Raw genomic sequence first — 26,825 nt, forward strand, 5'->3', positions numbered from 1 at the left:
AACGGTTACAGTTTGCTGTCTGAAAGATTCTGGTGAGCCATGATGTCTTCAATCTCGCTTTGTAGGGGGAAATATATCTTTTTACTTTCTACTTTCAGTAACCCTAACCCATTGCATGCACTGTTGCCTATAAATCTAAACATTACCCAAGAAAACACTCAGGGAAGTATCTCGTCAACAGTCAAGCCATATGTTTCAGAATGTGTACGGGTAGTGATTTTCAGAATTCCACTGCATCCGCCCGCATGATCTTAAGGCACATCAATGTTAATATTTACAAATTTGTAAAACAATACATTTTCAAAAGGTAATCAAAAAAGTTTTATGTATATATTTTCAATTTGCATAATCTTCTTTACTGTGGTGTCATAAAATTGTACCTCCTGCCACTTCACGAAGTTGCTTATAAATGGCAATGAAAGGATTCATTTCTGCTCTTCAACTGCTTTCCATGTTTAGGCTCTTGAGCTTTCCTGGCAATTACTTTTTACATTTCTCACATGAACTTGGAATTTAATTTATGTACAAAAATATATCATTCGCAAACAGACTGAATATCACACATTTAACATTAAACATGAGTCGCTTTAGCATATTTGTGATTTTAATAGGCCCAGCTCTCTGTTTCCAGTGCCACTCTTTACCTTGTAGTAGAGTTTTGATTCCTTAAATTCTCTGACCCACATCTAGAGTTCCATAGCATTTTAATGTGTCTTTTTTGTATCCAGCACTAGTGTTGTCCTTCTTTACTTTGGTATCAGAAGTACAAGTTCTGCTAGCACTCATGCTCTACCAGAAGCACAAGTTAAAGGCATTCAAATGTATTATTGTCTCCTTTCAGTACTCACAAGTGTGAGTTATTCCAGGAAACGGGATGAAAATATCGTCAATAATATACCTCACAGATCATCCCACTCTCAACCAATCAGGTTGAGTGGCAATTATCCCATGGCGGTGGTAGAGATCATCGAAAAGCTGACGAGACATTGCTAGAATCCTTAAACTCGCTTCAATTTCAAGCAGCCTGTTATCCAGTCCAATATAAAACCCCAAACACTTTAAAAAGTGTCCTCATACCTTATGTAAGTGGGCTCGGGACACTTAACTACTGCAGAAAGCTGGCAATGAAAATGAAAAATGAGGGTCATGTCAAGACCCTTATTTGCTAGCCAGGAAGCTTTTACAGAATGTTCCACTCTGTTACCTGGGTAACTGGGGCAGAATGCCAGAACTAAAAGCATCTGTGAGGTGAACTTTCAGAACTCCCAGAACTGTGAGATTTGTAGGCTTGTATATAGATGAGAAGATTGTAAAGGTTATGGGGGCTCCTTAGCTTTTTTTTGGGGGGGGGGGGGAGATGAAGGAGGTTGGACAATTCATGAAATAACCATTCAAAAGAGAGCTTGGTAGGGATCGTTCTTTTAACCCAGCGGTAGAGGAAGCTGTGTCACTGGGGACATTTAGTGTGTTTGAAATTATCTGCATGATTCCTCACTTGAGAAAAGGCCTCCTGAGTTTTGTGGTAAACATGTTGTACCTCTAGGGAGGTTCTGCTTTCTTTTCAGCTGGTCCTCAGCAGACCTGGGCTCCATTGTAATTTGTAATTAATTGCAACTATAATGTAATTGTAATTGCAGTTGGTCATACAATCATTATTCTTGTATTTCCAACCACTTTTCGTCACCCTGTTTGTTTAAAAAACCGTATGATTCTATATTTGTTCCTGTGATATTTTTGCTTTGGTTATTTTGAATAAACTTCATAAACATGTTAATGTGTGGAGTTGTTTATGTTATTTTTTAGTATAATTGCAATTATAATTGTAATTAGTACAGCATAATTATAATTGTAAATGAATGCAATAGCATTGTATTGTAATTGAATGCAATAGCATTGTAATTGAATGCAATATCAGTGTAATTGAATGCAATATCATTGTAATTGCAAACAATTCTGCTCTAATTGTAATTATAATTGACTCCATGTCATGTCTTAAGGTTGGAATTGCTTTAGAAACTAGGTGAACTATGTGGGATTTAGTACTTCCCAAGAAGTAAACACTTTCTCACTTGGCTCTATCTGTCCAATGTTCCTCTCGTTGACTCAGGTTAAATATTTCTCGTTGTGTTTGGAATTCCGATCACACTGTGTTTGTTAAATCTTGAGCCAGGGCTGAAAGGAAAGTTTCTGACTTACGGAGCTACTGTCTGGCAGACATTTATCATGTTTTCCACTTGTGGGTCTAAGGAAGATAAGGTGCCTTTCCTGGCATTATACACACATTAGCTTCGCAGTCATTGTGACTTGCAGGCCAAATATAATAATTTTGCATATCTTTCATTTTAAATATATATTGTCAATTGTTAAACAGTTTTAACCTAATAGAGTTATTAAAAAAAAAAAAAAAAGGTTTACACGATTTCCTTTAATCAGAATCTTCCTAACTACCGCCTCTCACTTTGCTGCCTGTCGGGGTATAAAAGGTCATCATCGCATATGGTTTTCCCCGCTAACATAGAATAATGAGTGAACTGAAAGATGAAAAGCAAAAAAATGAGCGCTGATTAGATCAAAGGCTTTGTTGATCAATTTCCATAGCCATTGTTTCAGCAGAGGCACAGTTTAATTAGGAGTCTTTTTATGAAACAGAATGGATCGCTTCCTGTGAGGCCCCAAAGGGCCACAAAAGCCACATGGCTCGGTCTAAATTCGGACTGCTCCCAATACTAACAGCATTTTCCAGAGGGAAACACATTCAGCCTTTCCCAAGAAATTCACTGAAGCTGGGAATTTCAAGGGCTCCTGAAGAGGTGCTTTCAAATAATTAGCTTACCTTGAACAGGGAACAGTGAATCTAGAAGGCCCTCAACCAGAGATGCTTCACATGGTGTTCCAAATCATTTTCCAATTGTTCAAAATACTCCTAGTACTGCACACAGAATCTGTAGCTGCCACTAGCAATCTTGGTTTGCAAAAATTGAAAAGTGTTTGTGACTATGCGCATAGGAACTATTATTTTTGAATATGAACAGCTTTCATCTTAAAAGACACACCTGTTTAATACACAGGACAGTTTATTCACGAGTGGGCACCAGAGGGTACCATTTGCAATATCAGGTAAACTGCAGCAAGTCTGTCCACCACCAAGTGAAAATGTGTTTCTTTGACACATTTTAGCCATGTCTGCACTGATGGAGAAGGTGGAAGACCATTGGTGTTGTATTTGTTGAAATGTGATGATGCGGATTAGAAACCACAGAACTTTCATCCACCAATCAGGAAGCTCCATTGCAGTGCACTAACATACCGCAAATGACGCAGAATATTCATCATAATGTATAATAATAAACAAGCAAAATATTGAAAAGGTAAATGCATATGTACATTTGAGATTTAAAATAACAGATACAGCAATTCAGGGAACAATATCTCCATCTGTTCAAAATGCTCATTCAGAATTCTAAAGTAAAACCATAAGAAACAAAGTCAAGTAGAACGTTTCTGCTAGTGCCGTCTTCAGAGCTGAACTGGCCAAAAAGGTTTGTATACTTGACCTAGCTTCTTTTTTCAAATGGACAGAATTTAAAAAGAAATCTGTCTGCTTTAACTTCAGCTGCGGTTCTGAAGCACAACTTTCTAGTTCCCTGCAGCAGTTTTGTTTTTTGTGTTGAGGTTGTATCTAAAAAATTACAAAATGTCTTATCTAGTCTGGGATTTATTGGTCCACCTTGTTAAGAGAGATTTTTATGATCTCATGCAGTGGCTGTGAAGTTAATTTTTCAGGGAAGCATTTTGGGATAGTAAGTAAAGCCTCATTGCTAAATGGATCCCCTTCCTTGGAAGCAGATATAAAATATAAAGATGCTTCATCACCTCTTGCTAATATAAGTCGGGACAGTGATGCATTTCGTCTGAGTTTCTAACTAAAAGTTGTAAAGGTTCTAAGATCTAAATAAATAAATAAATAAATAAATAAATAAATAAATAAATTCAGAAGTTGATTAGAGCACAAATGAGTAGAACCCTGTGAAGCCTTGTCATTCTCATTGTACTTGAGGGTTAGTTAAAGGTACACAAGGAATTGAGCAGTTGTTCAAATGTTTTTTTTATCTTAAAATACGTTTTCAGATTGACTCAAGTATCACAAGGAAACTGACAATTTGGATGACCAGATCCAGCCTGTCAGTATATTTAAACCCTATTTTGTGCACCTCATTGCAAAAATAAGAAGGTTAACATAATTTTTATTTGTGGGACACATATGTCCCTTGTACCTTTTAATGGGTTCAAAGTTTCTTCATGCACAAAAATGTATCTTTCTGGTAATAATAACTATAATATGCTCTGCAGCGTAATCCACTTACCTTGAAGGTAATGGACCTTTTCTTAAGTATTCATTTAGGATCGGATGTGCTTTTCAATAAGGGACTGTCTACCAGAGCCTCTCAGAATGTATTGTGTATCCAGTCTTTTCACACCTACCTGTAAGACGAGTGATGCTTTTCACAGGCAGGATATTGAACAGGGGCACTGCTCGTATAGGGGCTAACTTTGTTTTACACCATGGATGTAAATGAATAATGTGTTCAACACAGTTCCAACTGAGGTAGGCTTGCAAAATTGAAGGTACCAAGACAGCCACACATCATTTCCCTTGATCTCTTCAATGTCTTGTTTCTGGGCATTACCTGGGTAAAATAAATTACAGTGGTTTTAAAGTATTCAGACAAAGGGAGAAAGAAAACCTTGGCTAGCTCTCAGAATCAACTGCAAGTGAATAGAGGGACTGTGTCTGATAAATATATTGTAGACACTAATGCTTTCTGACCTCAGGCTGCTGAAACGTTTAATCTGTTTTGTGAGCACATTTGGGGTCATTCTCCTACTGTACGTGCAAAGTGACATTTTAAAAACACCAATTCAGCTGTTCGATTAAAAGGAACAGCACAACAGGAAACTTGATGTGGCAACGTTTTTATTGTCATTTTTATGATTGTATTGTCTAGGGGTATGGCTCTGTGATGTATCTGATTTGTTCTTTAATGCATTTTCAAAAGTATGAGATGGAGTCTTAGATCACACAATTGTGATGTTTGTTTTTAAATCCTTCCTAGTTTTAAATCCAACTGAATCTCCAGCAAAACCATATTTACCTTTGCACAAAAATAAAATAATAATAATAATGAAAAAACATGTTAAACTTCAGTATTAGTTTTAGCTCTTAAGTGATGGCCCGCCATATACCTGGAGACCACATCACTAACAGCTAGACTGGAAATCAATAGTTTGTCGTTTCCCTGTAGCGCTGCACTATATGTCTTTTTTAACACAGAAACAAAAAAATACAGATTTTTAAGGCTGAAGTCACTTATTTGAAACCCAGAAGCTGTAGTGCTACATTTTTTCTCACTGAGATAACCTCAGCTGGTTGGAATCTGCCTGGAGGTTCACTTGGCTCTTTTCCTTTGTAAGTGAACAAAGGATGTTCTGTATATAATTCCTTGGTAAATCTTGTATAACTTGTGATTCTTGCATGTAATATTGTCAGTGATGTAGTGTGTGTAATATATGTGCTCCTGTCAGCTGTGCTTCGTATTTCATCTTAAATGGGTTGTCTTAGGCTCAAGGTAAACAAGGTATGTCCTTGTGAACAGGCTGGCTGAGTGATGACGTCAGACCCAGGAAAGGAAACGCACAGTACTGCGAGGTGATGTGATGAACTGAATGTGCTGCTGCGCGGTTTATTATCAAACAGACAGAAAATAAACGGTTTGTAACACAAAACACAAAACAAAACGGTGTGTTGGCCAAAGTAAACAGACAAACAAAGTGGACAAACACTAAACAAGTACCGTGCTGGAGCTTCCAGCACGAAATAGCAATTGTTATTTTTATGAATCTCCTTCTCCTTCACCCGTTCTCCACTCACGAACACACAACCCGAGTGAGTGCTTTGTGCAACTGTATATACTGTTGTGCCGGGATTCAATTACTAATTAATTATTCACTTGAATCCCAGCACGTGAACTAATTCTGTGCAACCTCGTGCTCACATATTAAATACTTTAAATGCACGTGAAGTGAAGTGCAATCCCTGTGCCTAAATACAATTATACATTTTAAACACTCGTGCTCATTACCCACATTATATCCCATGTACCAACTACAATACACCAACATTAACACACACAACATATAACACACAAATGCACACAGGGGCGGGGCACATTGCCACAGTCATTTACATAGATCTCCTGGCAAAGGCTGATGTAAACTCCAAATTTGTTGTGTACAGAAAGTACAATGTACAATAAGATATAATACAATGTAAAGTCTCATTTTCCTAAATGTAAATCACGTCCATTTTTATAGCAGCAAAAGTAAGTAAACTGAAGAGTGACTTCCTTCTACACAGTATTTACTGTATATCTCCGGTTTCCTGGATATAATTGGTTTCCAGCTCTTCCTGCTTGAGGGGATCAGGGATGTCACCGCAGTGAAGAGCTGGAAAACACACCAGTCATGGAATAAGCAAGGTGTTGGTCAGTTCCAGAGATGATTTACACAGCGACTGGGCTGGGGATTTTATTGAGCATTTTTCCTCAATCAGACCTCTTACTTACTACATATCTTGGTATCCCTGAATAGATAATTGTCTCCTTTTGTAAAACTATTCAATGTATTTTAATGAACAAGACATCTCACTAGTAGAATTGTACCCCAAAATGTTCTTCTTTTTCTAGAATAAGGAGCTCGTCATAGAGATGAGGAATACCGTATCATTACATATCAATAGAACTGATTGGTGAATTGTGAAGAAACACAATCGCATGTAAAATTGCTCTATAGCCAGTATAATAAGAAATGATTGTTCACGCAAAGGGCAGAATGTTGCTGTTGCTGCTATGAGGCTGTGTGGTCCAGGGGCTAAAGAAAAGGGCTTGTAACCAGGAGGTCCCCGGTTCAAATCCCAGCTCACTCACTGACTCACTGTGTGACCCTGAGCAAGTCACTTAACCTCCTTGTGCCCCGTCTTTTGGGTGAGATGTAATTGTAAGTGACTCTGCAGCTGATGCACAGTTCAGACACCGTAGTCTTTGTATAGTCTTTGGATAAAGGCGTCTGCTAAATAAACAAATAATAATAATAATGAAGTGAAGGACCTTGTGTCATAACATGAAAGTACAGTGTGCCACAGTATAAGATTATTTCTTCATCCCTGTGATTTTCAAAGTAACCAAAACAATCTACAGTCTGTCCAAATACTTGCCCTGTTGTGGGTCATTCCTAACCATCAAGATGGTATTACTGTAAGGTCTGTAGCGTGTCATGTGTCAATACATACTTGCAGTTGTAATGTGATTCAATATGAATCTCTCTTAAGATAGTCTCCCTATTTGAAATATAACCCAGCTATTTAGAGCTGTATAACAACAGAGACCTCTCTAAAATAGCTGTCTTAAGTGGCTGCTTTCAAACTGTCAGTAGACGTGATTATGGGTTAAGTTGTCATGAGTATTGAGTCCCTCTCTCCTATTATGATCTGCAATGTGGTGCAATCAGAAGTAACTGTAGAAAGGACAAGGTTAACTGTTGAGGGTGATCTTTGCTCCCTTACTGAAATTACTCTCTTTAGTAAAGACCCAAGTCTGCTACAATATCACCGTCCAATTCAGTTTATTCTTACAACAGCACTTTTACTTCCACAGAACTGCTTGATAGTCTGTATTCCCCTTGGCACCTGGAGTAGTTATTTTAGTGTCTTGCACATGAATGTACCAGTCATGTCATTTATTTTGTGCTTTTATCAGAAGAAATTAACTCCTGCAAATTGTTAAATAATGTGGAAGATGTATTTTGTGGCTAATGTTATCCTTTGATATATGTATTATTTTTATCGATCCCTAGAAGAGGCACTGAGACTTGGGTATACGCACATGTCTGATTTGTGGGATAAGCTAAGACTTGGGTATACGCACATGTCTGATTTGTGGGATAAGCTGAGTCTTGGGTATACGCACATGTCTGATTTGTGGGATAAGCTGAGTCTTGGGTATACGCACATGTCTGATTTGTGGGATAAGCTGAGACTTGGGTATACGCACATGTCTGATTTGTGGGATAAGCTGAGACTTGGGTATACGCACATGTCTGATTTGTGGGATAAGCTGAGACTTGGGTATACGCACATGTCTGATTTGTGGGATAAGCTGAGACTTGGGTATACGCACATGTCTGATTTGTGGGATAAGCTGAGACTTGGGTATACGCACATGTCTGATTTGTGGGATAAGCTGAGACTTGGGTATACGCACATGTCTGATTTGTGGGATAAGCTGAGACTTGGGTATACGCACATGTCTGATTTGTGGGATAAGCTGAGACTTGGGTATACGCATATGTCTGATTTGTGGGATAAGCTGAGACTTGGTTTTTATTATTTATTTCTTAGCAGACGCCCTTATCCAGGGCAACCTACAATTGTTACAAGATATCACATTATTTCACATTATACATTATTTCACATTATACAGATATCACTTTTTTTTTTTACATACAATTACCCATTTATACAGTTGGGTTTTTACTGGAGCAATCTAGGTAAAGTACCTTGCTCAAGGGTACAGCAGCAGTGTGGAGTAGTGGCTAGGGCTCTGGACTCTTGACTGGAGGGTCGTGGGTTCAATCCCAGGTGGGGGACACTGCTGCTGTACCCTTGAGCAAGGTACTTTAGCTAGATCGCTCCAGTAAAAACCCAACTGTATAAATGGGTAATTGTATGTAAAAATAATGTGTAAAAAATAATGTAATTGTATGTAAAAATAATGTGATGTCTTGTAACAATTGTAAGTTGCCCTGGATAAGGGCGTCTGCTAAGAAATAAATAATAATAATAAAATAAAACAATCAAAGCAAAATGAAAACAAGCAGGTGTCGACACCTCCAGAGGATGAAAGGCCCTTTGCTTTATATTTGTCTAAATTTGAATGTAATGAGCCACATCTCTGCTGTGGGTAGAGCACCATACCCAACCACCTGCTTACTGGAGACTGCTTCAGATGTTTTAGAGATTTTAGAGATGCTAACAATGCTGTGCTAGGTATTTTTTATTATTATTTTTGCCAAAGATACAAATATAATGCTGACCTGTAAAATGCCGTCAGCAGCAAAAAAATAAAATATATTATTTGAGTATTTCTGTAGACTAGCAGAAATCCCTATTAGGCCCATCAAGATTTAAAATTGGTGTATATTGTGGGCCTAAATTCAAAGCAGGGCATTCACAGTTGCCTGCAATTTCAAAACCTGCATATTGGTGACCACCTCCTGTTGTGTAGTATCGGATACAGTAGTGCAGTATAGTATAGTATAGTATATGCGTCGTATTGCTTTCTTGATGATATGTCTTCATTAATATGGCTACCATTCAGTTTGGTTTGTTGGTCCTGCCAAAGTGCATGAGGCCCCAGAAACACCTCTTTTCAGCTGCGGAGTCTAAGCAACTGACTCCTGGAGGCAAGGGCCCCGTCTGACAAGTAATGGTCACTGAAGTGCGAAGAAGCAAACTTGGCTCGAATCGAATGAGCAAAGGCTTGTGCAGCACTCCCTTTGGGTCCTCCACAAAGATCGGCGTATTTGCTGCGAGGGGGATTTGAACCAGGATCGCATGGCTCTCCAAACAGTTGAGCTTTTTGCTAGGTGAGCCACCGGGGGACTCAGATTCTAAACCTTCTTTAGGTATTCGGGGCTCGGCTGACAGTTAGGGCTGTGAAGTAGTTGTAGTGCTTGGCAATCTTAGTTATTCCGTTTTAGATATCACATATTTGTTCTTTCTGGAACCTTTGCAGTTTGTTTTACTAATTTAAGTTATGTTTGCTAGCCAAACGCCGTCACTAATAGGGAAAGTTGACTTGCACGGTTATGTGAATAATCTCTATATGTTTTGCTTTGTACAGAAGAGGTTAACTGCTTAGCCTTGTCTTAAAACATCATCTTGGCTCCATTTTCCTCATCTTGCTTGTGAGCAGCATGAGGCAAGTGAATTGGACTACAGTCCTGGAAATCTCCCCTGAGGTATTATCATTGAGGTCTAATTCATTTTTAGGGTTTAATAATATGTCTGTTATTTGTATAATGTGCCTTAAACATATGCCGCTGTTGCTTTTTGTTATGTCTACTGGGACCCCTTTGAAAATGAGGTGACTTCATCTCAATCAGTTACCTTCTGTTACTCTTCCATTTGGAACTGATCGGTTTAAAGATACGCACCAGACCCAAGACGCTTTGGTTTCCTGCTAATGTGAAACCTAGACCACAGCTGCAAACATTCCCAATGGAGGGAGAGAGGTAATCAGCTGTTTGCATAACGTGAACAGGAATTTAGAATTAAAAGTCACTTTAATAAACAGCTCTCCTGCCGTGATGCTGCAAACATAGACCAGGCTAATCTGTTTTTTTTTTGTTCCTCATAAAAATGCCTTATTATTCAAGGTTCAGAAAACCCCAGGGGTATATTATGATTTGCAGTGTCCAATCCAATTTTATTTAGCCAGTCTGTTTTATATGAGAGCAAGACATTGGAGAACACAAATACATTCCACATGCAGTATTGAGTAATGTGTTCAGGTTTAGTTTATTTCTTATCTATATCCCAGTGACTGGGATATAGTGGAGGTGGCAGTTTGTCCATATGTAGGTACCTATCTACGTATCTCAGATTTTAGTTTGACATCTATCTGAAGATTAAACTTGCCAAGGACTTGTGTTAGTAGAAGTTATTGATAGTAACAGGAACTGGAGGAGGCAGTCAAGCACTTTGAAAGGAACATTTCTTCTTGAGGTCCCGGGTCAAGTACTAACAAACAAACCAGTGAAATAAAGCCTTCACTACTTTTCATAGTATAATCTTGTATTTACTGGTTTGTATTAGTGCCTACTGTATATTTTATTGGCTGTACATAAAGAAACAGAACTTTTGACTGTTTGCTTATAATAAATAATTGTAGTCTCTAAAGTCTCTTGGCACAGCGTGATTGCTGTCCAAACAATAATTAGAAAGTGTGCTGTGTTTGCTCTAGCTTTGGGCTTTGTTTCCATTGTCTGAGTGCTGCTGTTTACCAGCTCCCATTGTTTGTACAGGACTGCGCAGTTGACTTTGGAGGGCGGGATGGCAAGGTCACTTTCTTGGTTTACGTCAGCTGTTTCTTGATAGAAGGTCTACTTTTTTATTTTATTTGGTCCCAAACTTTTCTTATGTTCTTATTCTTATCAATATAACTTTTGTGACCAAACAAACCAATGTCAAATATTAAGTTTATCCATTATTGGGAGTAATGGGTTAATACACAATGCTGTGCTACGAGAGATTCACAAAAACACAAGATGCAAGAAATGTTTCCCCATTTTCTGACCTCCAGGTTCTGGTTTGCTATAGAAACCAAGTAACACACCCTAAGGGAGGAAGTGAGAGGTCACGGAAAACAGTCTGCTGTATTTAAATGAGAAACAGGCCAAGTAAGCCAAATTTAAGGACAAAAACACAAGTAAGTAATACTGTCCTATAGCAGGCTAATGTTTCAGTGTACAGGCCTCAACATGTCTCTCCTGGGTCAACAGTGTGCCATGATATTACATAACTAGACCCCATAGCGTCAACTGCTGCCCCCTTAACCAGAAAGACCACCCCAGGTCATTGCTCAGGCTACTCGCCACATTCTCATTATAAATTGTGGTCTCCTGGTGGGACATAAATTCATTGATGCATTGATGAATAAATAGTGCTTTTGTATTGTGTTGAGAAACTGAGCTGGATGACATGATAAAATGGGTGGAGTTGACATAATGGAAACAGTGTGGCTTATACCCACCCCCCTCCACATAAACTGCCTATTTAAATGTGAAAAGCATGCATGGATTTTTTTTTTTTTCACATCCGGTAAACAAATACCTTGTTCTCTTCCCTATCATCATATTAAAAAAAAAAAAAAAGATGCGGCAGACAACCATTTGTCCACTTGATTCTCACAAAATACTGGAGGTACTGCTTAGCAAAGTGTGATACAGGCAACTGGCTAATTGAGAGTAGCTTAGCCAGCCTTGTGCCTGACCGGTTTTGTCTTGATATGGAAACCCGCCTATAGAACCCCTTCCTGCTTCACAAAGTGCTGTGCTTAGGAGACAGTTCTGTTTAAACTTGATAACCCTTTGAACAGGCTAGCTTGATTTACTCTTTCCTATGTTTAACAATCCCCATTGTGTAGCTCTGCAGTACGTCTTTCCCAGCCACCAGAGGCCCAGCGACCCTGTATTAGTCAGAGAAAACCTTTCAAAATACAAGCCGTTCTCTCAGAGATGTCACAGCCAGCACAGGGCTCTAGTACATGCTTAAAGATGCAGAGTCACATTTGGTGTGTTGAGTTTTTTTTGGTGAAAATAGAAACTCCTAGGTTTTTTTCCCCTGTGAATTATAATCCGTGTAATGCAATAAGGCTCCTGTTTGAAATCCGGACCTATAACTATAAGCTGTAACCTTGACTCGCAGAAGTTAGAAATACCGCTGTGCTTTAGGACAGTAGATCAATTTGCTTTTAGTACATCAACCAATCAGGAGCGAGAACAACTTTCTGTGAAGCTCATATGATGGAAGCCATGTGCATCCTGAATGCTGCTCTGTTCACAACAGAATACCTTATTGTTCCTCTAAAATAAAGTCTGATAGTGCACCAAAACTGCCCTGCAGCGTTTATTTAATTGTCTTTTTACCGCCTTCTCTCCAGAGTCGAAAAAGCCAACATTAAGCCACTCGTAAATTTATAATGTTTTTGGATTCTGTTAATAATCTATGGTTTAATACTGGGCTGTTGGGTTATGCTTTTAATAACACATTACAGGAGATTTCGAATCTCCAATAGTTATCCTGAGGAGGGTGTTAAAAGGCTTGTTTATATGGGATGCTTACTGACGTTGAAAATAAAGAAAACAGTTAATGTTAACGAATGCTTTTGTTTGCTGTCATTCTTTTCTTTTTGAACCGCAGCAGACTGTAGTCCTGTGCTTGTAAGAGTCATTCCTCCAGGATTAACCTCACCATGGTATCAGAAATGGCTTCATACATTGTATCGTATCGGGGCAGCTGTGCAATTAATACCAGCGTTTGAAGGCACGATAAAGAGCTTGTGTGATCATTTAACAAGCGATTTGAAAGGCAAGTGTTTTTGAGAGAACTCTTAACTGGCTGGATGGGCAGCCTTTACTTCGCAAATGTGGTTCACGGTGGTATTCTGGAATATTACTGCAGGCAGTAGTTGTTATTGCCGTTTAAATAGGGGATTGGTTTTATCTGTGTAGTTTTGTGTTTGATGGTTATTCATACAGTTCTGTAGCATTAGCCAGGGCAGATTAGAATGGATTTGCTGATAGGCTTCACATGGCTGCTCGGACATTGGGCATCTTTTTCTAGACATCTGCACATTCAATTCAAAGGCTGTATTTACAGGGACAGTGTACTGGAAACTGGGGGCAATGAAAATGTTTTGCATTAGAAGAGTTCTTATCAGACTACTGGTAAGCCCACAATTTTTTTTTAACAAACTTCTGTATATTAGAATTTGCCCATAACTACAATCATCTTGGGCTTACCATGATTCTGATACCAGATCAGTCTCATACTGCCAGTGTAACATGGCATGGTCGTGCGCTTTTTATATGACACCATGGCAGACATCCTCTTAAAAGAAAATGTTCAGGGGGTCTCCGAGTGGCTCCCCTTGTATGGCGTGACTGCGTGGTGTGGAGTCCTGCAGTCACAAAAGCTGTGCCGGGCATCACTGGGGGTTCTGCAGGGAGTGGAACGTAAATTATTTACAGGTAGAAATCTGTTCCTTGTTCACACCGTTTTAACTTATTAATTATGTTCAGACATTCTTCCTTTTTTATGGTCAGTCATTTAAAAAAAAAAAAAATAGCTCTTTCATTTTAGCTGAGACAGGAGGAAGTGATTTATATCAGATATGCAACTGGGAACATGTAAACCAGTTTCATGGAATGCATATTTGTGCCGGCTTGACACGCATATGTAAACGCATCAGATGCACTTTAAGACCGCTTTTTTATACCCTCTCTCTTGACATGTCTAACAAATGCAACTTTAAATTAATTCCAGACAGACTTGACAGGATCTTTGCCTGGCATGCTGAGTGAGGTTCTATAGCAATTACTGCTTGGAAGCTGTGCTCAGCAGTTTCCTCTAGCCTTGCAGTTTATTTGATTAGATCAGGGGTGTCCAATCACAGCCCTGGAGGGCCGTTCTGCCCCAGGTTTAACAGGTGCAATTATATAATTAACCACTGCAGGGTCTGGATGGAAGTTTAATTTGTTCGGATAAACAATTTAGAACAGGGTTGCAACAAAGACCAGGAGTGGAAGGGCCACTTGTTTAGATTTAGTATAAAAGAAGAATTATATGTGTTTTAAAAATTTTAAATGTTTATATACATGTTATAGATATACATATACATATATACATATATATATATGTTTATAATTTCAAGCCTGCAACCCTGTATGCATGACGCAGTAACATCCAGATGAGAGTCAGTAGACAGAAATTATAAACAAGGCACAGACTATTTCTGTTGGAAAGCGTATTAAACTTTCTGCTTAAAGTGGGCTTCAGAGACCAATCCTGGCATTGAGCTAAAGAGCTGGGAGTTATACAGTGGTCTCCCCGGTAGCTTGTTTTAAAGGCTTGGCCTTATTACAGCATTCATTGTGGACAGTTCTCTTCCTGAAGTCAGTGTTAGAGACAGAAACCAGCTGCGGAGCTGCTGTGTTGTGACAGTGATCCAGAAGCCTTCATCGTGGTGCACAGTTATCTGGTGTTTGGGAGCAGGTCAGACTTGCAGGGCTGGCTGCCAGTGCGTTTCTGGATAGTGATGCCAGTCTGATTAGATAGAGAGAGCAGACGAGCCTGAGAACAAGATGGCAAGATAAATAAATAAATAGGGCAAGGGATACCAACATAAGCAAAACACATGGTGAATGTCTGTGTCTGTGTAACAAAAAGTTGACATATTGTTAATACCTTACATCCACGACCATCACTGTAAATACAAAATGATAGTATCAGTAAAATATGGACGGATTTGTTTGACATGCATATGAACCCACAGACAGACACGTACCCCCGATTCACTTTTTTAATACTGTGTTCTGAAGAATGTCCTAAACAAGATTCTTCGCCATTCAATAATCAGTCTGGGAATCATTTAAAGGAGCTGTTTCCATTACGAGTGCGTTGCTCTGGAGTTCAGACAGCTATTTATTTTAGTTTGATTTAAGAGTCTTCTTTTTACTAGTTAAGTGACATAAAATCTCTCTGTAACTTGAAACACAAATCATAAATTCTGATATTTAAAGTTTAAAAAAATAACAAGATACTTGAATAATATGCAGTCATTTTTAAAAAGGTTTTTGAGGTAAATCCAGATTTAAATTAAATAGTTAAAAAATTTGCACTTGTTAGCTCTAGTGGCACTGGCAAATTATTAGAAGAGAATGCAGCCACATTGAAACAGGATAATTACACCTCTCAGAAGAAACAGAGTTAGATTTAGCATCCCTGAGCTGAAAATTAGGTTTGGATTACATGAGGTACTGAAAAGAATGATATGTCATACAAAACCTTAATTGCGATTTTTAAACAAGTAGAAATCTCCCTCCTTCTGACCTGTTGCCTATTCAATTCTCTCTTCAGTCCAGCTCTCCTATTAAGAATTTGTTTTCAGTCCCTTTGGTAATTTCATATATTTCAGTATATATTTTATATACAGGTCTATTATTATTATTATTATTATTATTATTATTATTATTATTATTATTATTATTATTATTATTATTATTATAATAATAATTATATTTATTTATTTATTTATTTATTTATTTGGCAGACGCCTTTATCCAAGGTGACTTACAGGTGTTACAGGGCAGTACAGGGTTACAGTACAAGCTTAATATTTAAATACAGTAGTTTACAATAAGTGCTAGGAAGCAACAAGTTAGTATTACAAGAAGTTATATCTACATTGACAATAGCATGCCAAGGATAGTGGATTAGGTGAGGGTCTGGAACATGTCCATTCTAAACAGGTGGGTCTTGAGGAGGCAGTGAGAGACGGAGCAGTCCTCAAGTTCTCCAGTAGCTGGTTCCATCACAGAGGGGCTAGGGAAGATAAGGAGCAGGCACAGGAGAATGGAGAGTGGAGGGAATGCATGACCAGTTGGCCAGTAGAGGAGGAGCGGAGAGGGGGTGTAGGGAGACCCGAGGGATTGGAGGTAGGAGGGGGCAGTGTGTTGAAGAGAGCGGTAGGCAAGAACAAGGGTCTTGAATTGAATGTGAGCAGAGATTGGTAGCCAGTTGAGGGTGGTTGCAGAGGGGTAGCATGAGAGTGCGAGGTTGGGAGAATACGAGACAAGCAAAGGAATTTAGAATGAGCTGAAGGGGGTGGATAGCCAAAGCAAGGATTCGATAGCTGTTGCTAAGAAAGAAGTGGCAAGAGGTCTACAAACTCCAAGCAAAAAGATCCAAAAACATAAAAAGAAACAAACTATAGAATAGTATTTCATATTTGGGCTCTTTCCAAACCCAAAGTTATATTAAATGTTCTGTACAATTATCTACATGTTATCTATATTCATATGCATCAATGTATAACATGCCATATACTCTAAACAAGCTATTCACATGTTGATTACCAGATACCCATTACAGAAACATGGCTTTATTTACATACATTTTAAAAGATAAACTTGCATACGTTTTTGGAACGTGGCGTACTGAACAAAAAAATCCTGTCTTCAAGTTAACGAGATTAAGGTAACAGAATATACAAATGAGAGGAGGCCCATCAATGCCGCTCCAGTTCCTAATAGCTGATGTTAAAAGCTTTAGATTTTAGACAGAGTTTAGGACACTAGAAAATGAAAGGTTGAAAACACAGCTGTTGCTGAAATGGAAGCGAGTGCGCTTGGCCAGCCCTCCCAGGGGGTTCCCTGCATGTCATTTTCCTTGATTCTCTTCCTGCCAAGTTTCCTGCAGAAGAGGAAAGCCTGAGACACACAATCGTTTCGGCAGTTCATCTCACCCGCTCCCCTCACACGGACAGCATTGTTGTGGGTGGGGAAGCAGGGAAAGCGGCTAGATTTCAGAGGCTGCCAATTCAGGGAAGGACAAAAATCAATGTTTTATTTTGAACACTCCATTAATAATTTACACTCCTCTCTTTCATAAGGAGCTGTGCAATGCTGCAGTTCATAAATTATAGGCCAGCCAGAGTGTCCTCGGCCCACTGTGCACCAGCGACCTGGCCGGGCGCCTGCGGGCTTGCCTGTAAGCTGCTCGAGAGCTGCGTTGTCCTCCGACGCTGTAGCTCTTGGGTGGCTGCATGGTCAGTCCGCAGTGTGAATAAAAGCGGTCGGCTGACGGCACACGCTTCGGAGGACAGTGTGTGTACGTCTTCGCCCTCCCGAGTCAGCTCAGGGGTGGTAGCGGTGAGCTGAGCATAATAAAATAATTGGCCATTCCAAATTGGGAGAAAATAATAAAAAATAATTGGCAACAACTAAATTTATAAAATAAAAAAAATAAAAAAAGAATAATCTTCTGTTTTATTTAGCATACATTTACAGATGACTGCATTTTTGGTTTTGTAATTATTTAGGCATGCGCTATTTCATAACAGCTGACATGAACAGTCACTGTAACCCTGTGATATGCTAATTCTTCACACTTTTGTGATGAGATTTGACACGCACGCACACCGACACACACACACACAGACAGACACGCTCACATGCAAGCATACAAACACACACTGTAAACTGAAAGGCGGTATTATTGCTATTGGATTGGTGCCCTGCTATGCTTGTTAGCAAAGCTTGTAAATTAATTGCTGTTTTTTTTCCTCAGCATAAAAAAAAGACACATGCGGCATCTGCTCCCCTTGAAATGTAGCCGAGTCTTTTTGATGATTCACGTCTTTTAGGAATTAAAATTCAAAGGAGCCCAAATCTATTTACAGGCTGCTTTTTAGTTGTTTTTTTTACCTTTTTTGGCAGCTCAGGTGCAATTGTCTAATCACACAAAAGCACAGGCTCTCCTCATCAGCATCTTCAAGTGCATCTTCTCAGAAGACTGAACCATTTACATGAAGCAAGTTATAATTTGCTCTGTTCTTATGTGGGTTTTATTGTTGGTGTTGCCAGGTAACTAAATAACAATTCTGTCGGGTCCACAAAAGCATCTTAAAAGACAGCTTCAATTGGTTCTTTGTTGTTAAGTAACTGATACTGTTATTGGTGAAAAAAGGGCCCTTTTCGATTGCAACAGCTTTGACAAGACAAGTGGTATCATTTCAATAATAACAATAATCCCAGCAGTGTAAACCTAATGCTTTTAAATCCAGTCTTTTTATCTGCTAACTTCATCACTGATCAATTTTCCTTTGTGTTAAAGATATTTTTTTCGCTTGCTATGTTCTGCTTTATACAGTGCAAGAGCCTCTTTTATAACAGAATGTGCTTTTGCAGGTGGATGATGCTCTAGAGTGACAGCTATCGATTGTGGGGGTGATAGGCCCCAAGAACTAGCTCATGGTGGGCGGTACAGCTAATTGATTCATTAGTGCCGTGGCAACTTTGAAGCCTGTTCCCGCCAGACATCAGAATCTAGGCAAGGTTGCGCCAACCAGTAGCTGGATGGGAGACATCTAATAAGAACAACAGGGCTTAACACAACAGGGATTGAAATAAGACTCCTATTGCAAAGCACACTACAAGCTTGATTAGCCACAGTGTACAGATAACAAGGTCAGGTGTGTCTTATTAAACTCATAGTAAAACCAGGAATGGATCAAACTGCTATGCAATGGAAGACTTATTTCGAGCCCTGCCTTTTTTAAAGTATTTTGAACATCACACCAATATGTGGCGAGATACAGTAACTGCAGTTTCTTTGAATGGAACAAGTGCCTCCACCTGCTGACAGAAATGTAGTGATTTTGATTTTGATTTTGTGTTCTCAAGGATATTACAGGAGCAATGGGACCTGGGTTTTCTGCACACCTCTATGCTGCAAACATAAATACATATTTTTTACATAATGTTTCTCCAAATTAGAAGTCCCACATTTATGTGAAGCAACAAAGCAACACAAAATTGGGAATACCCTGCCTTCTTAAAGAGTGTATGTGTATCGTACACTCTCTGCTGCAAATCTCTGAAGGGCACATTAAAAACGATAGCTCTCTGAAACTGAGTTTTGACTTCCAGCTTGTATGGGTTGCCTCTTGGGGGTGAGGGTGGGTATGTGTGTATGCAGAAAGGTTTGTGCCACAAAGGTGTTAAGAGATAATAAATGTGAAAGCACAACTGCTTCGACCTTGTCTCTCCCATTTATCACTGATATACACTGGTACGGAGGGCTCCTGCATTGGACGTGTGGTAATATGGGGAAATCCATGTGAAAAACAGTGTGACGGAATCGGCTTTGCTTACTTTACTTTAATGTATTATTCTAGCCCTTCAGAGCAACCTTTTTAGATCAGTAAATAAATTCATGTGATGAAGGGTCTTGTTAACCTGATCCCACTTTGTGGTATTTTGTACATCAAGCAAACACTGAGCACAGGTGTTGGTTTCCCATTATAGATAAGGGTGTTGATAGTGTGTATCAGTTTTTTGATGTTGGTTGCTAAGATACGCCTTTTGTTAAAAGCTTGTCCTATGTATTTCAGATATTTTTTCCAGGCAGAGGGAGTCATTTTGTATTCTTTATTCTTATTATCACTTATTCTTTAAATATGTTTATTTGATAAAAAGGGTATTGTAGTCGGTGAAAGCACAGGACCAGCGAAAATGTGCAGCGATGTCTTTCAGCAGTATCTAAAAAAAAATAATAATAAAACAAGCCCAAGTGGGTCTAGGCATCATGTTTGTGCTTTAAGAACACATTCTACTGCAGGGGTCTACCCCTAAGAATAAAGAAATACGGACTTCAAAGATTAAGCCAGCATTTGAGGTTAAGCCATGCTGTTATTTACTTGACTTGCTGGCAGCCTGTCAGTTGAAGAAATAACTGTGGTGTTCACCTCTAGCATCTCTGTAAATAAACCATCGGATCATGAGGGTAAATAACACTGCAGCAGCAGCAGTGAACCCTGTAGGATGACAGCCTGTGAGTATAAAGGAATGAAACAGCTGGGTCTGTAACTGTATCTTAAAACTTTTTAATGTCAACAAATCTGCGCTAAATCAAATGTTTAGCGCAGATTTCAAGGCAAATGCAAATGAACTTACTAAAAAAAATGTATTTAAAAAAAAAAAAACAGCTAAAAATTGGGAACTGAAAATATAAGTGCTGTAATTTTATTATAACAATGCAGGCTGGTACAAACTCACTTTAGATGTTCTATGACAATAGCTGAGTGCAGTACATGATTGACCGCGTGTAAATGAGGTATTTTATTGTTCCGTTTTCTTGCTCGGTGCAGGTATTGCTCCAGCTGTGGATTTCAGGAATGCATTATTTTTTTGTGCTCATTCCAGGTTATCCGAATCACAATCCTAGATATATGCTGGTTGGACAACACATTGTAAAAGCCTGCCATGACATAGGTATCTGCATCCAGGACAGGACTGATTTTCAAAGTTACAAATCTTCAAGATGTTTAAGTTGATACAGTATGTTACTAAATATTACCTCCCTCTAATTTAATAAGCAACATCTGAGCGGTAGTATGTTTCTAAAATGTCTCACTTTTGAGACACAAGTTCTGCATGAAACACAAGTAACTGTGTGCAGTCTTAGATTTAGCATCCTGTCAACCAAGCGCCTATTATCAGCCCTTAACCATAAAGTAGTCTGCAAGATAGATGCTGTCTTGACCCTCTTGGTTGAAACTGACTTGCAAAAGGGAGATGCAGCTTTTATATATTACAGAATACACATGGCAGGTGATTCTCATTTCTGAGTTGAAACTGACATGGAAGAGGGAAGGGGTAAGAAGGTAGAATAACAGCAATAGGGCACAGTCATTGTGTGTAAATGACTGTAGTTTGAATAGCAGTTTCACTTGAATCTTGGACAACCTATATTGTCTGAACTCTAAGCCCTGTTTGTGTCCCTGATGGTACTGTGTGTGGAAAATGGTAACGCTTGATTAACTGCTGAAAAGGGAGACTGCCAAATCTTGGCGAGACATCAGTTCAAGGGAAACACCTGTTCAAAGCTGTATGCAAGAATCAAGTGGCGATGATAAGTTATCCTTCCCTTGCTCTCATGACTCATTCCTCTGAAACCGTCTGGACAGCTGTATAGCCACACACAGTAGAAGGTGGTTTGGACATTCTGCTAAAAACAATTACCTTGTGAGCAGAGGTTATACAGAAAATGAGCCACTATGTGTTTAATAGTATGTCAGTTTGGTACAATTTTCTATTTATGCTTAAAACATAATTTGCCATGCCTACTAAATTTGTTCTGAAAAGACTTCTGGTTGGCAAGTACGCAGTTAGTTCTTCTGATTTTCCATCCAGTGAATTATCCTGCCTATGGCACACTGATATTCTATCTGTGGGCAGTGATCAAGTATTTGTTTTAGAATTTCAATAACCAAGTTTGTAAATGACCTGGATATTACATAATGGCCTGAGCCTTGTAGTATCCGCTACACTGGTAATGCCTGCTGTGCTGTCTGTGAGTGCTTGTTGTGCCACAGAGGCAGAGCTGATTGTGGTGGATGTCAGAAGAATATAAAAACAATATATATATTTTTTTAACAAGACAGGCTGGCAGAGCGGCAGGGTTGCCACCAATGACTTGGTGCTTTAACTTAATGAGCTGCTATTAAACCATGCAACCCAGAAGCTAACAATAGAGATACCGAGAAGAAAATGACTTGGTGCTTTAACTTAATGAGCTGCTATTAAACCATGCAACCCAGGAGCTAACAATACAGAGATACAGAGAAGAAAATGACTTGGTGCTTTAACTTAATGAGCTGCTATTAAACCATGCATCCTAGGAGCTAACAATACAGAGATTCAGAGAAGAAAAGGTTTCCACCACCCTGTGGATTTCTCAGTAATCTGTTAGGTTAGACAATTCACGCAACCTAATATTGTATGATATTAGTACAGGAGTACAATGGAGGAAAATGTTAATAAATCATAACTCCTTTATATTAGCAGTTCAGCTGCATTCTGATTTTATGGGGATACATTTTAATGTATTTTGGTGTTTTTTTATGCACAATACTGCATGTACATTTTAACAAACTAACAGGCCAACAAGAAATATGCCTTTTTATATGGGTTCCACTGCCACCTTGCTATACCGTTGTGTCCACTAAAAATAATGTTTTAATAATTGAGGCCCATGCTTTTTTTTTTTTTTTTCTTCACAGATGTGAATATGGAATATAACCCCTCAGACCATCCGCGAGCCAGCACAATATTCCTCAGCAAGTCGCAGACGGATGGTAAGTATTCACGGTGCAGTTTTGCCAGTCGCTGTGTTGGATTTTGCTAAAACATGGTATGAGGATTTAGTTCATAGAGAATAAAAAAGGGACACCAAATTGCAAGGCTCTATCAGCCATCATTTCCAAGACAGAAGACCACTTAGTTTGACCAGTGATAGGCTCATTTTGAAGCTCATTCCAAAACGCACTTGTGTACTTGGCTGAAATTGTAAAATCCATCTTGTTTCTGTAGGGAGAACGTATTGTGGAAGTGATACCTCTGCTCATGTTTTACATCCGTGTAAGTTTTTTTTTTTAATTTTAATTTTGAGTCCTTGTTGTTTGATAACTAAGAGACTATAGTGTAGGGGCGATTATGAATAATCCCTTCCTCGGTTATTGTCATAGACAAGTATTTCTGAAGTGTTTAGTTTTTTTCTGTGTATATATTAAATAGCAGATATACTGGATCATTGTTCTTGGTTAGCATGCTGAAAGGAAGGGGACAACACTGATAGTTTATTGTGGGTGTGCCTGTTTGTGTTTTGTTGTATTTGTAATGGAAAATTACTTCTCACAAAAGCAAGCATCATTTTTTACTTATTTTTTACATTATTGTTGACTAGACCATCTTGACATTTCTTCAGCTCAAGAACCATTTATAAAAGCTGTCAAAACCAAGATAATATATTGACACGCCATTCCTCCGAATATTAATGTGAATACTAATGCTTAAAAACAAAACAAGCTGTAGATCTTGCAGTTACAGGCCCCTCCAGGATTGTTACTTTGAGGTCCCTAATTGTGTTACCACTAGGGGGTGTTGCACAGTTTATCACAGTGGCAAAGATTTGTAAAATAGAGGTCTTTACTTGAAATGCCCTCACTGTTTCAAAAACGCAACAGAAACAGCTTCACCTTTTATCTTTCAGTTGCTGTACCCTACAAAAAAGGTAAGAGTTTGTCCTGAAACAAATGAATGTTTTCTTTTAGTTTTTTGGAGGCTGAGAGAGACATCTAAGTGCTTATTCGCTTTGGGAAGGAAATCGATCTGCTTCTGTGTACTTTTTTCTCTTTGTTTTAGCTGCTTGTTTAAAATAACATTTGAGAAACAAAAGGAGTCTTGTTCGCTTGTGACCTGTGCTGTGTTTAGTAGCTGCAAAATGCCATTGTGTGCTCTGTGTAAGTTCCCTATGTGCTATTTGTGCCATTTGTTCGCTAAGTTTTCTTATGCCATCTAAATTAGGAATTGTGAAGACACAAATGAAGGTAAACATTTTGAATGTTGAATATTCTGAAACTTTACACACATTATACAGTATATGTTGTTTAAGACCTACAAATTCACATACGCACGCACGCACGCACGCACACAACATAAGACACTGGCTGATACCTAATTGTGTGTTTTTAGCTCAAAGAGGCCTGGTAAACAGTGTTGCAGTACTTCATATTTCTGGTTCTTTAAACTAGTTAGTGACCCCATTTAGCAGTACTTGTTTACTGTACAACATGTGTTCAATAATGGACTTTGTGTAATGTACCTTAATGGAATAAACCATGTATAGTAATTAAGCTTCCCTGTAAGGGGAATGTGTATGAATTTGCAAACCCTCACCAGCTCTGTCGCCATGAGTTTAAATCTCATGAACCATATAAGCTGACAACTGCAAACTTTCAGTGTTATGGAAACTCAGCCAAAATGTAACGGCGTCCTTCACTTTAACCACTTTGTCATGAGACTTTTTGGTTTCCCAGATACTGGCTTTATGCTCTGTACACATGTGTATATATATATATTTTTTCAGTTATATAGAAGGCAGTCTGGAGGGTGAATGGGGGTAAAGGTGTGCTGGATGAGTCGTTTTTAATGACCAATTGACAAAAACTAAAAAATATATCTTGCTGATAATACAGAATGAGATGGTTGCTCAGGATGGATAGTTGGTGTTTTCAGGAAAAGGTGGAAATACATGACTGTTTATTGGCCACTATTCACCTTGGGATTAACTTGCACCTCCAAACACCTTTTCCCTAACCTACTGCTGACCCATGCACAGGTTCATGCTCACTCTAGGTCTGTGTGTGATCTTTCTGCACCCTAGTGCTGAGAGCAGAGATGTGTCACTCTAGTTTGTCTTTAAACATTTTTCATTTTTTAATTGCTGTAGGTTGTAATTTATCTCCAGCATGACTGAAAGCGATTTGTTTTTTTAGCTACAACCTCCTCTTCTTTTTGTGTACCTTGATCTGTAGTAGGTGTTACATTGGATTATGGAATTTATGAACATTGTAATTAGTTCTTGATGCTTGTGCCATGTCTAGGCCCCTAGACTAAAAAAAAAAACGAACAAACAAAAAAACAATGTGTGTTATCCTCACCAGTAAATAATTACCTTTAGGAGCGAGTTCAACTAAGTGCAGTTAACTTATAGTAAACATATTTGCTTATATGAGTAAAGTCCAATAGGAGCAATTAGTAAGTACGAAGTGGATGAGAATCATTTCAAATAAGAGCAATTACAAAAAACGTGAATACAGATACCTATAAGAGTAAAATCAAGTACCAAATACAGGAAGTAGTTATAATTAAGAGCAGTAGTAGAATACGGCAAGGTATGGAGCAGTTCAGTGCAAGTACTGTAACAATTGGGTGTCATATAGTTGAGAGATGTGAGGTTTATAGATCTTGTCTGAACAGGTGTGTCTTGAGGAGGCGCCGGAAGGTGGTCAGGGACTGAGCAGTCCTGATATCCGTGGGTAGGTCATTCCACCACTGAGGGGCAACAGAGGAGAAGGTGCAGGCTCTGGAAGCGGGGGAGCGAAGGGGGGTACAGCTAATCTACTGGTGGTGGAGGAGCGGAGGGGGTGAGAGAAATTATAGTCTGGAGATAGGAGGGAGCAGAAAGGTCAAGGCCATGATAGGCGAGTACAAGAGTTTTGAATTGGATGCGAGCAGCGTTAGGGAGCCAGTGGAGGGAGCGGAGCAGCGGTGTAGCGTGGGAGAAATGAGGAAGGGAAAAGACTAGGAGAGCAGCAGAGTTTTGGATGAGCTTGAGCAGATAGATAACAGAGGCAGGGAGGCCGGCCAGGAGGGAGTTGCAGTAGTCAAGGTGGGACAGTACCAGGGCCTGAACTAGGAGCTGCGTGGAGTATTCGGTGAGGAAGGGGAGAATTCTGCGTATGTTGCTGAGGAAGAAGCGATAGGAGCATGCCAGAGTAGAGATGTGCTGAGAGTAGGAGAGGGAGGGGTCGAGGGTGACACCGAGGTTCTTGGTGGATGTGGAGGGAGAGAAGGTGGTGGATTCAAGAGGAATAGAGATGGAGAGGTCAGCTATAAATCTGATAGCCGTTGTGTTATTGCAGTTGGCTTGGAACAAATACACCCTCTCAGCTGTCAACCAATATTTACGACTGGTCAAGAAATTTTAAAACAAATGTCTTTCCTTTTACCAGGAATTAGCTGTTTTTTTGTTTTTTTGTTTTGCCAATGTGGTGCATTACGTACAACGGAATATTTGACTATTTCGGTGACCTCCCTAAATTTTTTCTGTCTTTCTACAGTGAGAGAAAAACGGAAGAGCCTTTACATAAATCATGTAAGTAAACAACTTTAACTTTTCTACAATTTAACTTCCATAGAAGTGAAAGCTTCCTTTACATTGCAGAATAGCCTGAAGGGAGAGTTGAAAACAACATTTTCAAATCAGTATCTTATTTTTTTCTTCATTTGAATTTTTGGTTTTTGCTTGTATTTCATTCTTTTAATTTTTTTTTTTGATCGACAGCATTGTATTTGAAAATCAATTTGATATATATTGCTGGTTAAAATCTGATTTAATTAATGTCCGGGTTAGTTATGAATTATGTTTGCTTCATTTGAATTTTATAGTACCTTATACACTGGTTCATATGTATTTGCATGAATTACAAACTCCTAGAACCAAGAAATCGTTTCGCACAACACAAGGGTACCAGTGATAATGTTAATAAGAAAATGAATTTCAAAGACTTCTAGCAGCAAGCAGCTCCAAGAAGAAGCACTTTTTTGTACCTCCTTCATGGGAAATCCTTTCCCTGACCCCTACAGGAACATCAGTTGAATCCAGCTGAATTTGGCTTAGCTGCCTCCCTTCAGCTCACCCAGGGCAGCCGAATGTCCGCAATCTTCAGGGACTCCAAACATTTCGGAGCCAAATAATTATACATTTATTATAATTAACAAAAGTTATAGGCTAGGCTTAGAGTAAGTAGAGGGGTTCTGAAAAAAATAGCGTTGCACGTCCCCACGTGTTGCTACAACTATTT

At 38.9% G+C, this 26,825-nt stretch overlaps 1 protein-coding gene across 4 annotated transcripts in view; it reads left to right on the forward strand.

Annotated features, from left to right (window-relative positions):
* The window catches only part of LOC117399950 (cyclin-Y), a 60,589-nt gene that overhangs the window by 8,970 nt on the left and 24,794 nt on the right, over positions 1-26,825 (forward strand). Inside the window, exons 2-5 of one of the 4 annotated variants that reach the window (XM_033999414.3) lie at positions 22,461-22,535; positions 22,771-22,818; positions 23,450-23,470; positions 26,082-26,116. In XM_033999414.3, the coding sequence (XP_033855305.1) occupies positions 22,461-22,535; positions 22,771-22,818; positions 23,450-23,470; positions 26,082-26,116 (179 nt within the window). The remainder of the gene's footprint in view (positions 1-22,460; positions 22,536-22,770; positions 22,819-23,449; positions 23,471-26,081; positions 26,117-26,825) is intronic. The other 3 variants (XM_033999415.3, XM_033999416.3, XM_033999417.3) reach the window with 3 other exon arrangements.

The sequence above is a fragment of the Acipenser ruthenus genome, chromosome 4 (genome assembly GCF_902713425.1).
Source record: "Acipenser ruthenus chromosome 4, fAciRut3.2 maternal haplotype, whole genome shotgun sequence".
Taxonomy (NCBI): domain Eukaryota; kingdom Metazoa; phylum Chordata; class Actinopteri; order Acipenseriformes; family Acipenseridae; genus Acipenser; species Acipenser ruthenus.